At 39.9% G+C, this 13,944-nt stretch overlaps 1 protein-coding gene across 2 annotated transcripts; it reads left to right on the forward strand.

The window, feature by feature from the left end:
- Window positions 1–997: 997 nt before the first annotated feature.
- On the forward strand, window positions 998–13,057 carry ssrp1a (structure specific recognition protein 1a). 2 transcript variants are annotated; one of them, XM_044040772.1, is made up of 19 exons: window positions 998–1,066; window positions 2,156–2,233; window positions 3,447–3,632; window positions 5,624–5,729; window positions 5,939–6,132; window positions 6,245–6,345; window positions 6,472–6,601; window positions 7,343–7,446; window positions 7,744–7,872; window positions 7,949–8,170; window positions 9,005–9,077; window positions 9,215–9,220; window positions 10,616–10,748; window positions 10,849–10,894; window positions 11,027–11,159; window positions 11,297–11,464; window positions 11,582–11,694; window positions 11,800–11,995; window positions 12,632–13,057. In XM_044040772.1, exons 2-19 carry the CDS (start codon window positions 2,180–2,182, stop codon window positions 12,689–12,691), a joined length of 2,154 nt encoding a protein of 717 aa, XP_043896707.1. In that variant the 5' UTR covers window positions 998–1,066; window positions 2,156–2,179; the 3' UTR covers window positions 12,692–13,057. The 2 variants fall into 2 exon arrangements, with proteins under 2 accessions (XP_043896707.1, XP_043896708.1); XM_044040773.1 differs by lacking the exon at window positions 9,215–9,220.
- The last annotated feature ends 887 nt before the right edge of the window (window positions 13,058–13,944 follow it).

The following is a 13,944-nucleotide window of genomic DNA, read 5'->3' on the forward strand; positions in this document are numbered from 1 at the left end:
AAAGACAAGTGTTTGCCTGTTCCACGTCGTCTCTTTCTTCTCCCTTCATTCCTCAGCTTTTAGTGTGTCTGTGTTTTTTTTTTCATTGACAAAGGGATTAGAGTGATCTTCTCTCACCTCCAGCTGTCACTCAACATACCAACATCAGCCCACCCCAGTGCAGCGCATCACATCTGTGTTACTGTTCTGTAACCTACAACAAAAGGAAAAAGGTATGTCTGAACTCACTGTCATCACAGACTGGCCGAGGGCCAGGAGCGTCACAATCACTGGTGCAGTTTAAACTGAAACTTTACACAATATTAATAATAGACATGATAAGAGCTTTAAAATATGTCACGGTTTATTTAATCTTGCAGCCTTAATTTAAAAGGCTTAAAAGGCTTTCCTTTTAGCGTTATTCTTAGCCTTTGAGTTGTATTTATGTATTTTTTTATTATTTATTTTTTGATATTCTATTTCTTTAATCAAACTCACGTAGATAAATTATGAAATACAATTTGAGGCCTGCTAAGAAAAAAAATAAATCAGCCATCTCTAACAGGTTAATCTGATAATTCTGATGATTTTGTTTTTTATTTCAAAATTCAAATAACCAGCAAATTGTGCAGCCAAATAAACACATTTTACGATAAATTTAGTTAAATGTTACAGGAGAAAATCCACACGTTTCACGGTGTTAATAGTGTGTTGTGCTACAATTCTGACGTTAGAATGGATCAGGATTTTCAATGTATTTGATTAGATCCATTATGGCGTGCGCCACCCAGTGGTGATGGGTTGATTACTGCAGTCTGTTGTGTAACGCGCAGACTCCCTAACAACGTTCATTTTTCCTCAAGCAAACGTCGAAATTAGTGAGTTATTGTTTGGTGTGTTACACACAGTTATAACATATAAATACTTCAGCGTATTCTTTTCTTATTTCGGGTTTTAATAATCAAAAATAAAAACAGTTCACCAAAGCGGAAGTATATACAAACATCCGCTGACTCCTTCCTGTGACGTAGCGCTAGCTCCCGATGCTACACGCGGGAAACTGGTGAAGCCACTCATCATATATACAGTAAGACCTGGAGTTCTCATACTTTATTTGCCGCTTATTTAGAACATAATTTGTTGACGTGTATAGCTTTTAGTGGAGTAAGTGTTGCATACGCGTTGTATTTACTGGTGTTTCGTTGACAAAATTAACTCCGGGCATCTCTTCTATTCTGTACACCGGCCTCGCTCTGTGGAAGCGCTCGATTTTGACGTACGCTGCGTCTCAGCGTGGCGGTGCTCAAATCGAGAACCGTTCAGTAAAGTTATCCAGCGGAACGCCGTACTTTGAAAGAAGCCTACCCGATGCTGCTTAAGTTAGCCTCGCTATTGTTAGTGGCGCAGTATGGACGTTAATATATAGCAGTTTGCATATTATATTCATTTTGAAAGTGAAGACCAATAATAAACGCAGCTGAGTGGTTAATGTTACTTTAGGAAGAAGTTGCTTAAAACGTTCAGAAAACTGAGTGAGTTTGTTTTATAGCTAACGTCCAGTATCATTAACTGTTAGCTAGCTCACGGTTAGTGAGGGAAACCATTTAACTATACCTCTAACTGATACGTTTTGCTATAATTAATATTAAATATGCAGTATATAATTCATCTGTTATGTAATATGACGGGTATTTGGGATGTGCAAAATGCTTTGGCAACAGCACATGTTTCCATTAACTGCACTAAACCGAGGGAAACAATGATTTTATTATTGCTGAATGATTTTTACGGCATCAGACACTGCTTTTGGTTAAACACATGAACTTGGAAGCACATTATAGTCGTCGTCATGGCATTATACAACACATTTATAAACAGTCACAAAGTGCTTTACGAGACTGAAATAAAAGGCAAAAAGCAAATGAAAGTAAACATGGTAATGATACAACATGAAGCAAAACACATTAAAACAACAAAACTAGTTCAATTAGACTCAATAAAAGCGTTGTAGTTTTACGAGGTAAAATTCTGATACTTTTAATACGGTTTTGTTTTTCAGGATAATGCTACTATGCTATTATTAAAATTAAACTCTTGCTTTAATTCCTCTGTGCCACAGGAAGATGTTTGTGGAAATTTGTGAAGCTCTAATGCATTTTCTTCTGTCTGATTATAGAACATAGCCTTGCCTGGAGCTGAGATGGGAGACACGCTGGAGTTCAACGAGATTTACCAGGAAGTTAAAGGCTCCTGGGTCAGTATCTTCATCTACTTTTTTTCCATCTGACATGTAAACAGGAACCTATTGATGGGTTGTTATTTTCTTTAAAATGTGGGGGTGGGAGGTACTAATTTAGTACAAAATATAGTTCCAGTCCAGTCACCATCGCCAGGATCACAGTTATCAGTACTTTCGCTTATGTTTTATAATTCAATTCCAAAACAAATATCATGGTTTTTTAGAAGTAAGATAATTAAGTATTTATAGATTAAACATTTTTTATGTAAATTTTCAATAAGTAATTTCCCAAACATGACACATTTTGTTATATGTTGTTGTCCTCCTTCGTGCAATACTATAATCAATACACCAGGGCAAATATTATATAATATATTTTAATTCATAAATGAAGGCACTCTGAAGTGAACAGTTACTGCCAGTTTCACTCGCCGGACATACATACGTCATGTCACCTCAAGTTACCTGGCCGAAGAAGAGGGGGATTACAGCAGGATAATGGTGGAGAAAGCTACGTGAAGAGATGCCCCATCCACGTTTAATACATAGGCTTTATCAATTTATTCTCTATGTTGTGAATAAATAGACAAATCCTGCACCTTTAAGTGTTAAGATGTTTTGTTTTCTTCAGTTAGACAGATATCGTGATGTATCGCTATATGATTGTCTTGAAGTATATTGATTGTCACAGAATCATCATATTGTTATATAATTGGTATCGTGGGTCGTGTATTGTATAGTGAGGTATCCTGTGATTCCCACCCCTAAGGTCAATGCTCAAGAATAGGACTTTATATTTGTGGTATCCTCTGTCCACTTTTATTAAAAGCTGTTTTCACTATTTTCATTTGATTCATTTGCAGATTTAAAAGTGTCTGTGTATAGCTGTAAAACAGTCTGTAGCTGTACGTTGAAAATTTAAAATGCTACTGCTGTACAATTGGCAAGAATTTTGAAATGATGACTTGAGAAGATAATTGTTGTAATTCAAAAATCTATCACTGATTAACAGCTGTAAATGAGTTGCCTGTTTTGTCCCACCATAATTTGTAAAACAGGAAACATCATTTTATTTTTGATGAGAGGGAACAAGTAAATTAATTTTGTGTCCAAAAATGTATGTTTTCCATCAAACTAATTATTTGGCTTTGATGTTCTTTCTGACCATAAGGAAACATTTTAACACAAGTCCTGTGTCTCTTTGCATGTTGTTTCTTTGCTGCTGCAGAATGATGGGCGGCTGCGATTCAGCAAACAAAATGTTGTTTACAAGAGCAGCAAGACAGGGAAAGTGGACAGCATCTCTGCTGGTGATCTCAACATGGCCCAGTGGAGGCGAGTGTGTTTAGGACATGGCATCAAACTGGGCACCAGCACAGGAAACATCTACAAATACGATGGCTTCAGGGACACAGTAAGTGTGGTTCTACATGTGCACGACTAAACCCTGCAGACCCTGTAAAGTTTGATAATTTGAGTGTTTGCAATTAAGAAGTGATTTTACAGAGTTTAAAGTTTAGAAATCTCAAGCGACAGTAGAGAATTATAGGCTCACACTGTGCTGTTTTGTTCAGCGCTATGTTTATGATGAAGAATGAAACACAAGCAAACCGACCACTTCCACTCCACATCTGACATTTCCCCGAAAAACGCTTCCATGTTGCGAAAAGTCCGCCACTAGTATGTGTGCGTGCGTATGTGTGGGTTTGCCATCAAAACTATGTGAATGAGTCGTCTCTTCTCCCCAAACCTCTTAATGGGATTAATGAGGGAAACCAGCATGAGCATGTGTGTTCTATAAACAGTGTAATCATCGGCTCATGTGAGTCAGTGTTTATATCAATCCACTGAAACAATTTGGCTCAGAGGACGGACAAGTAAAAAGAATTGTGGTCATGTTTGTTTTTTATCATCGTATTTTTTCTCCTGGCTGCTCTGGGTGTGTGGGGAATGTCCACACATGAGTGAGAAACTGTGATGGAGGAGCTGGTACAGACTGGACTCTTGTGTGTTGTGAGAGGCGACGTCTCCTGGGGTTAATCAGCACATTCTTTTGTGGAGATGGATCCTCTTTTCTCAGAGGGCAGGCTGTGATGTCATTGTTTATTATCACACAGCCAGTGTCAGTAATTTAGAATTGGCCAGAGGTTTAGTCACTGGCGAGCTGAGGATACAGTTTGATTTATCTGTTCTCCTGTGACGTCCTTGAATAAAATGCTGAATCTCTATCAGAGAGTCTGAGTGTTGCGTAATTGTCATCTGTTAATGCTGTGACAAGTGTAATTTGTCATAGGCATTCTTTACATTTAATTGCAGCTTACACAACTGGTTGTTGAGTTTGCCTTTTGTTGATGGCGCCAAATATCGCACCTTTCCTGTATCGACTTGCATGAAGAATTCAATAACAATATCTGACATTGAGATAAAGCCATACAAATAATCAACTTTGATTCATCTCTGACTCTTGTTCTTGTCACTTTTAATTGGAAAAATATCAGCTTAAGTCTGTCTCTGTTTTACATAAGAGTGTAAAAGTTTCAAGAGTGTCACAAAAGTACTGTCAAGTATGAGAACAAACTCCAGGCTGTTTGCTCCATGTGACAAAGCACAGCAAAGCATGCTTTACCAAAACATGCTGTATGAGATGTGTATCATTATCTGGACATGAAATGACCTGAGTGCTATGACACTTCAGTCACATCGCTAACAAAATCGGGAGCAGGACTGACGAGGACACTAAAGTAGCACATGCTCACACACATACATACATTTATTAACACCGCTGTACACTTAAGTCTGATTTTATGCATTTAAACATCTGCTCTCACATATTCTCCTGTTTCAGAAATCCTTTAATCCTAGCTAACAAACACACTGATGAACTTGATCTCTCTCCCTCTCACACACACACAGACTCAGGGCTCTAATTGGCTATAATAACCTTATGTATAGGCAAATATCCAGGTGCATAAACTTTGTTTCCCACAGAATCTCTCACACACACACTCTCGTACCACAATCATTTCCACATGTGTGCACTACCACGACAGTGTCTGCCTCTGTGTATGTGTGTGTGTGTGTGTGTGATTGGGCATGTGTTTGTCACTGTGTGAGTGTGAGTCTTTTTTCCAGTTGTAAGTGAGCCTGCAGGATAAATAAACAGGCTGATTGTCAGGTCTGGTGTGGAGACCAGGAGGACGGATGGATTACATCCACCTCCAGAGTTCCCAAGAGGCCAGAGCAGCGGGCGTAGTTGTAATTGCGTTGTGATTAATTAGCCTCCATCCCCCTTTCTGTTGTAAGATGTTGTGCTAAGCTTTGACCCATGCAGTGCTCATGCATTTACTGACTCAATAACTCACAACCTTTGTCCTTTTCCTTTTTTATTTTGCTTTCGTTTATCAGGACTTTGAAAAGATCTCTGAATTTTTCAAGGCTAACTACAAGGTGGAGCTTACAGAGAAGGACATGTGTGTGAAGGGCTGGAACTGGGGAACAGCCAAGTTCTCAGGTAAGAATACACAAGATTAAATATCGGCAACATCAGTGGGTCTCTAGTGAAATCTAAGTTGTGTAGTAAAAATGAAGAGTAGGCTTAGAAACTGTCCGTTTAATAGCACAGTTCACGCAGATGCTGTGCCAGTGTGCTCACAGCAAAAAGTGCTGAAAGCACATTTCACAACTGCCACTGACCGTTCTCCCCCTCTATCCTCATGACAGGGCCGCTCTTGTCATTTGATGTAAATGACAATACTGCGTTTGAGGTTCCACTTTCTAACGTCTCTCAGTGTGCCACTGGGAAGAATGAAGTCACTCTGGAGTTTCACCAGAATGATGACACTGAGGTCTCCCTCATGGAGGTCCGATTCTACGTCCCGCCCAGCCAGACTGATGAGCGAGTAGACCCTGTTGAAGTGAGGAAGCATCTCCCAATTCTTTTTTTATCACTAGTTTTTTTTTTTGTCACAGATTGTAAGTCAGTTTCTAAAAGGTTGTCTAAACTTTGTGAGTGGGATTTTTCTGCAGGCGTTCGCCGAGAATGTGTTATCTAAGGCTGATGTGATCCAGGCCACAGGAGACGCTGTGTGTATCTTCAAAGAGCTTCAGTGTCTCACTCCCAGAGGAAGGTAGGGTTCAGTCATTTATGTTACTCATTTATGTTGTGTTATCAAAACACATCATATTATTATCATCTCACTGATGTAGGAGAATTCTGCAAAACTACTCATATGTGTTGTTTTTTTCTAAATCAGGTATGATATTCGTATCTATCCAACCTTCCTTCACCTCCATGGTAAAACCTTTGACTACAAGATTCCCTACACCACTGTCCTGCGTCTCTTCCTGCTGCCACACAAGGACCAGAGGCAGATGTTCTTTGTGGTGAGTGGATTTTATATTAATGTATTATATTTTTATTTTCAGTAGCCCCCTTGTGAGTTTTTGAGCCCATCTTCAGCTGTCAGACTTTCTCCCTGTGGCTGTCTTGGTTGTTACAACTAACACACTATTCACCCTCCTGTTTTCCTCTCAGTAAAAGTCAATGCTCCTCAATTATATCCACAACCTAATTAAACCCATTTTTTTTCAAAAGGAAAAAAAGGGTAGCACAGACATGAATCCAAATAAACAAGCAGACAGTACCGACGGTACCGATGACAGGACGATTAATAAAGGTAAACTGGCAGCTGAAAGAGCTGACTGGAGGTGAAACCTGTTGCTGGAGCATGAATTAAAAATGTTGTGCGACTCACTAAGTTTTATCAAGTGACAACTGTCAAAAGTGTTCAGCGATTGAGAATAAATCAGGCTTAATGTCTTCATGTAGACCCGACAGGACCTGCAAATGTGTCGAGTCGGGCCTCTGGCTTCCTTTTTTCTGCTCATAAAACACATTTCTTGCAGGTTGTAAATGTTGTTTGTTGAATCATCACTGTTCACGTTTGGTGAAGAGTAAATCTGGTTGCCCGCTTGATGGAGAGGGCAGACAATTCATGCTGGTTTGTCGGGTCGGGTTCAGGCTTAAAGACCCGTGGTCCGGGTCGGGTTTTAATTTTCCAGCCCGTTGAGAACTTTATCTTCATACCTTGTTTTTTTTTTACCCCATTTTTGTTGTTTTTATAGATCAGTCTGGATCCGCCCATCAAGCAGGGTCAGACGCGTTATCACTTTCTGATTCTACTGTTCTCCAAGGAAGAGGACATCAACCTCACCCTCAACATGAGCGAGTGAGTATGTGACAATAAAGAACAAAGTGATATTATTGACTGTGTGTCGCCAAGTATATTATGTGCTACAGGTGAGCATAACATGTCTGTTACACGACAAGGCCTTACCAAGCTACTGTATATTAATTTCAATCATGTAGGTTGCACAGCATATATCCACTAGAGGGAGGCAAAGCTCCAGACCAGTATAATCCATGTGTCTGCTGTACCACAAGCAACTCTTTCTGTTTTGGCCTTGTCTCTTCCAAACAGTAGAAAGCCCAAAACTAAACCTGTCCTTCATTGTGTGTTTACTAGGGAGGATGTGGAGCGTCGTTTTGAGGGAAAACTCAGTAAGAATATGTCAGGCTCACTTTATGAGATGGTCAGCAGGGTGATGAAGGCACTGGTCAACCGCAAGATCACTGTGCCTGGAAACTTCCAAGGGTAGGACACTTCTCTATACAACATGTGTTTCTAGTAACGTAAGAAAATGAACTTAACAGGCCTCATTCTACCACAGTCACTCTGGGGCTCAGTGTATCACCTGCTCCTATAAGGCGTCCTCTGGCCTCCTCTACCCACTGGAGAGAGGCTTCATCTATGTCCATAAGCCACCCGTACACCTGCGTTTTGAGGAGATCTCCTGTGTCAACTTTGCCCGAGGCACCACCACAACACGTTCCTTTGATTTTGAGATTGAGACCAAGCAGGGAAACCAGTACACCTTCAGCAGCATTGAGAGGTGAGGACACTAGGGCTGTCAGTTCAACTCTGTGAATTTGGGGCTAAGAGTTCAAACTTGGAACATCCTGGAAGTGCAGCAGATCATGTGAAGTAATCACTGTGGGCGCAGCTTGGCATTTGATCCACTGGGTGAAAATGGGGTTTTGAAAGTTTTTCAGTATCTGCACTGTAGTGGTTTTGATCACTCATAATTCAGCTTTGTGATCAGTGTTATCTGCGGAATATCCTGACCACTCAACACACTTAGTTCTGGTTTCTGGCAGGGTTTCTGGTGGTATACAAATTAAAAATAAACCACCTCTGCATTAAAGTTGCTGCACTCACAATTGAACCACTGGTCCATGACTCTGACATGCATCAAAAAATCTCTCTTTTCAGATTCTGTTTGTGAATATGCAGGCTCTGTGCCTATAATTGCCATTACTAGTTTAAGCTATCATCTTTTTTTAATTGATTTGCATTGATATGGAGACAAACGGTCAAAAGAGATTAGCCAAACTTTCTCACGTGTATTATTGGCCTGTAAACAGAAAATGTACACCTGGGTCCAAATCTCTGCAGTCAACACTGGAAGCCACAAAAAATGGGTCTTTGGCCCAGAGGCTAATTCGTCATGTGTTTATAAAAGCAATGAGAGGTTGTGCATAAACTAAACTGACCTAACTCGTACTGTATTCAGTGACTTAAAGATTAAAGAACAAGCACGATAACAGAAATGTCATTTGCCGATGTATTAATCTTTGATTGCTATTGAGGTAAATGTTTTAGTGATACACATTAAGGATTGTGAATGGATTTCGGGAAAGGTAACCAACAACTTCTTTGCTTTTAGAGAGGAATACGGAAAACTGTTTGACTTTGTCAACGCAAAGAAGCTCAACATCAAGAACAGAGGTTTCAAAGAGGTAAACCCCCCTTTTTTCTTTCTTTTTTTTTAAACACTTCTCGGTTTGTAAGCAAAGACATTGCACCTGTTTTGAACCATCACAGATATTGATGCTTGTTGCCCTTCTCCTGTGTGTTTGTCCTTGTACTCCTGTAGAAGAAGGTGGGTATGGTCACGGGCGTCATGTGTGGATTAGACACTTGATTTTTAGTGGTCTGGATTTATTTCTCCTTGCATGGTGTGCTGCTGCTGATCTGTGTTCATGTTACTGATAATTGTTTCCAATAATCTTGATTTGGTTTGTGGTTGATACGGCTGGTGGAGATCCTGATAAATCTCGGCTGATTTATGACTAATCACGGGTCATGGGGCAGGGAGTGTGTGAGTGTGTTAATTGCGCGTGCACGCTTTTGTGTGCTGGTTTGTTTGTGTCGTGCTGACTAAGGTGTGGCCCCGGGGCTTCTGGTGAGCTTTAACACTTCACACAGCTGTCCTCACGACTGCTGCCTAACATGGGAAATGCATTCTAGTGCCGTCTTTTCACATATACATGTCGCCAGTTTGTCCGACAACAGCGGGTACATCTGTTGCCATGGTGACAGGGTCATCAGAGCAGGTCAATGAAAATGAACAGACTTGTTCGTCATTTCCTGTTGGTGATTTAATGAGACCTGCATTGACGACTTGTCTTTACTTCCACTGTCCGACACATACTGATGCATGGAGATGAAACACGAAGAAAATTGTTTGGTTTTTAAACTTCAACCCGATGAAGCTTGACATGTAAGACATGAACACAAAGGGTTGAATAGGCAAACTTTTTGGTTTGTGATTTTTAAAATGAATGAAAATGAAGTCTACTGTGAATATAGATGATAATGGTAATTTATTGTCCAATTGGATTAGCACATTTACACATGGTTCAGTACAGTAAGTACATTCTTACCCATAATATCCGGCATACATTCTTAGATTTAAATTAAATCTAAGAATCTAAGGTTTTCATATTTCTGGCATGTCCTCCCCAACACATAAGGGGAAAAATAAATAACAACAGTCATGTTACATCAGATCATTATGGTGTCTCCACTCTGAAATGTGGAATAGAAATTAATCAACTACGCTGATAATTGATCTGTCGTTTTGTCTTCTATTAAGGCATAATGGCTTAATCCAGTTTCTCCAATATTCAGTGAATTGATGTTTTTTCCTCATTTGATTTTGTAGACTAAACAAGTAATGATGTGGTTATTTTCAGCAATTAAGTCAATTTTGAAAGATTTAATGCCTAAGCATTGTTAAATAATTAATTCAAGCTTAACTCAAGTTGCATACAAACATAATGCACTGACTGACTCAGTTATAAACATGTAATGTTTCTTAAATTTAGTTCTGTTGTGGTTGAGGTGTAAAATGCCCATCATGTCGATCTGTGTTACAGCAGAACAGGTTGTGCTCTAAAGCTGCTATGAACACTATGAAGTGGAGAGAGGCTGTGCAACCGCCGCGATGAGGTTGTAATCGTGTTGTCTTTTTGACCATGCGGTTTCCTTTCAGGGCATGAAGGGTAAAACTGACGAGTACAGCGACTCGGATGAGGACCAGCACGATGCTTACCTGGAGAGGATGAAGGCTGAAGGCAAGATCAGAGAGGAAGGCAACGACAGCGATGAGTCGGATGGCGAAAGCGGTGAGTGACACATGACACATGACAATGTGAGGAATTGGTGTTGGTTTCACAATCTCAGCGGGTTTGACTGTCAGATTTTCTGTCCTATTTCACTCTCTAGATGAGTCGTTTAACCCAGGAGAAGAGGACGATGACATTGCAGAAGAGTAAATGACTTTTTTTTCTGTCAATTTTAATCTCCATTTGTTCTACAAAAATATTTTTGCTTCAGTTGATGAATTCACGATGAATTTCTAATACCCTGCTTTCGTCCCCTTATTTCTGGTATTTTCAATCAGGTATGATAGCAAGGCCTCGGCAAGCGACAGCAGTGAGGAAGGAGACGAGAGCGAAGACGAGAGTGCAAAGAAGAAGAAGGCTAAAAAAGTTAAAGTAGTGAAGGAGAAAAAAGAACGGAAACCACGCAAAGAGGTGAGAGGGCAGGGAGACGGGCGATAAACAAGATTTAGGAAGCCGTTTTTCCAGGACGAATATGACTGCAAACAGTTGTGCAGTTAATGTATAACTACACACATTTAACCTGCTGTTTGTTTGTTTCCTTTGAACAGAAGAAGCAGAAAGATACTGGCGGCCCAAAGAGACCAATGAGTGCCTACATGCTTTGGCTGAACTCCAGCCGAGAGCGAATCAAGTCAGAGAATCCAGGCATCTCCATCACAGAGATTTCCAAGAAGGCGGGAGAGATGTGGAGACAATTGGGAAAAGAAGATAAGGAGGTGAGGGCATGGGGGGAGAGATACTCAAAGTTTCAGCAAATCCAAATAAACTAGTGAAGTGTGTATGTTATCTATCTCACGTGTGTCACATTTTTGTGTGTGTCTGTTTTAATTTAGGAGTGGGAAATAAAGGCAGGAGAGGCCAAGCGGCAGTATGACAAGGCAAAGAAAGAATACAAAGAGAGCGGTGGTGGTGGTGGTGGTGGTGGTTCGACCTCAAGTTCTAAAAAGTAAGGTTTACCTCTCTTACCTTTTACAGTCAATTGTTTGTACTTTCTCTTGACACAAAAGAGTTTAAATACAGACGTGTCCACATTTTACCTGCACTTCTTCAGGGAGAGTAAAAAATCTGCAGTTAAGAAAGAGACAAAGAGGAAGTCTGCCGGTGGAGACAAGGACAGGGAGCGGGGAGGAGGCAACGACAGTTTCAAGAGCCGCGAGTTCATCGAGACCAGCGAAGAGAGTTCATCAGACTCTGACCGAAAGAGCAAGACTAAGAGCAAGACCAAGAACAAGTCCAAGAGAAAGAGGGTAAAGTATAATTTTTTTCATTACCCAACACACTGACATAAGATGGCAGCTATGGGATATAACAGTCGGTAACACAGGACCCATAGTGTACAAACAAGTGAAAACAGTTTGGACACAATGTGCTCTGTGACAACCACATAATTCAAGCATTTGAAGATATAATTGTTGAGATTTCTACATTAATAAATCTAAAAATGACCAGTATTGTGTATTTTGTGTGTTTACATTAGCCAGAACTCTTCCTGCACTATCTTGCGCCACAGAAATACTTCTGCCATTTCCCATGACCCCATGCTGCTTCCATCATCAAACTTCATTTGATGAAATCAATCATCATTTATTGTTTTGATTGAGAGAGAGAGAGTGAGGCCACTTAGTGTCAGAAATTATGTACTGTGCATTTAAATTATAAACAGGTTTTCAAGTTTGTTATACAAGTGTGTCATGTTGAATAATGAGTGTTCCACAGGAAACAAACAACAACTGGTCAGTTGGTTGAGTTTTTTAAACAGGAAGTCTAGTAAAGCAGCCTTCAGTGAAATCAAAGTATGACTGACAAGTAGATCTTTTTAACCACAACACTGATAACGATGCAAATACAATATAACAACCCTTTTCTGAATGTCTTTTATTCAGGAATCAGAGGAGGAGGAGGCTGTGTCCACACCTGCCAGCTCTGAGGAGGAATCTGACTAAACACACACCCTTAAACATGGTACACACAATTCCAGGACCAATCATTTTTATACATTTAAATACCATACAAACAGACTGACAAACGAACCAGGAGACTTTACTTGGATTTTTTTTGTCATCTATGTTCTTCTTTGATGTGACATTTGAACAGGTTTTCACACAAACACTGGTAAACTGTTGTACCAGGTTCTCCACCCCCCCCCCATCCCCCCCAAAAAAAATTAATTACTGGAATTTGTTTGTTTTTTCGACTCGCTTATGAAGATGGTTGGTTTAGGTTTATAGCACTGAGGAGTGTAGTTCAGTTAATGTGGCTCAGACAGAGAGAGACGATGATGCCATCCCCAGTTTCTTCTTCTTGTGTTGAGAATCTCTAAAACTGCATTTGAGTGTTTGTTTTTCTCATGTCATGTTTTCACATTGAAATAAATAAATGAACAGTTTTTAATAAATGCTCTTTGCTGGGTTTGAGTTCACAACTAGGGCAGCAAAGTTATTGTTTAGTTAATTAGTTGTTTGGATCGAAATGATGATGTTTGAGTTTGAGTAGAATAGAAAGACTTTATTGTTGTTTAGGTAAAACAAAACTCCATTTACTGTCTGAGTGTAAAATGAACCATAATATTCACATTGATAAAGCTCACATTATGGAACTCAATTTAAATAGACATGGGTCATTGAAAGTGCTTGAATTTAGTGCAAGAAAGAAGAGTTAATTTGATATTTAGGTAAATATCTCCCTTGTTTGTTATGACGCCATCTACTGTTTCATGTCCTGCGTTGCTTGATGTATGTAGACTAGGCCTACACACAGCAAATATCGAGTCATAATTACCAGCGGTGTTGTGGACACTGCCCACTGTCTCTCCGCCGTTGACGTGAGATTCCATGCAGAACAATGAGCGAGTAACATTAAGCAAGAGAGAGCAAATGACTAAAGAAAAAGATTGACCATTGAGATTGTTAGCATTTTGGAGAAGCTTTTTTTATCCAGCTTTACAGAGCCCACAAGTAAACATTTTTTGACTTTTGAGTCCAACACGAGTGAGGTTTACGAATGTTGTGTCTGCACCATTCATCAGATCGAGGTCAGGATGGGGTTTTCACTCTGAACATGTGCAATCTGTAAAATATATATAAATTGGATCAACAGATAATTTCCAGGTTAAATCCTCATTCTGTCATTTTAGTTTTAGATTGTCCCGGAGGGTGTTGAACTCTTCTGAATGCACAACATTTACCTGGGTCCAAAA

Source organism: Solea senegalensis, linkage group LG12 (genome assembly GCF_019176455.1).
Source record: "Solea senegalensis isolate Sse05_10M linkage group LG12, IFAPA_SoseM_1, whole genome shotgun sequence".
Taxonomy (NCBI): Eukaryota; Metazoa; Chordata; class Actinopteri; order Pleuronectiformes; family Soleidae; genus Solea; species Solea senegalensis.

Excerpts from the sequence above, each read along its gene's own strand:
- ssrp1a (XM_044040772.1), top strand. The coding sequence starts at position 2,180 with ATGGGAGACACGCTGGAGTTCAACGAGATTTACCAGGAAGTTAAAGGC. Across the intron at positions 5,730-5,938 it reads GGGAACAGCCAAGTTCTCAG|GGCCGCTCTTGTCATTTGAT; the intron begins GTAAGAATACAC and ends TCCTCATGACAG. Across the intron at positions 11,160-11,296 it reads AACGGAAACCACGCAAAGAG|AAGAAGCAGAAAGATACTGG; the intron begins GTGAGAGGGCAG and ends TCCTTTGAACAG.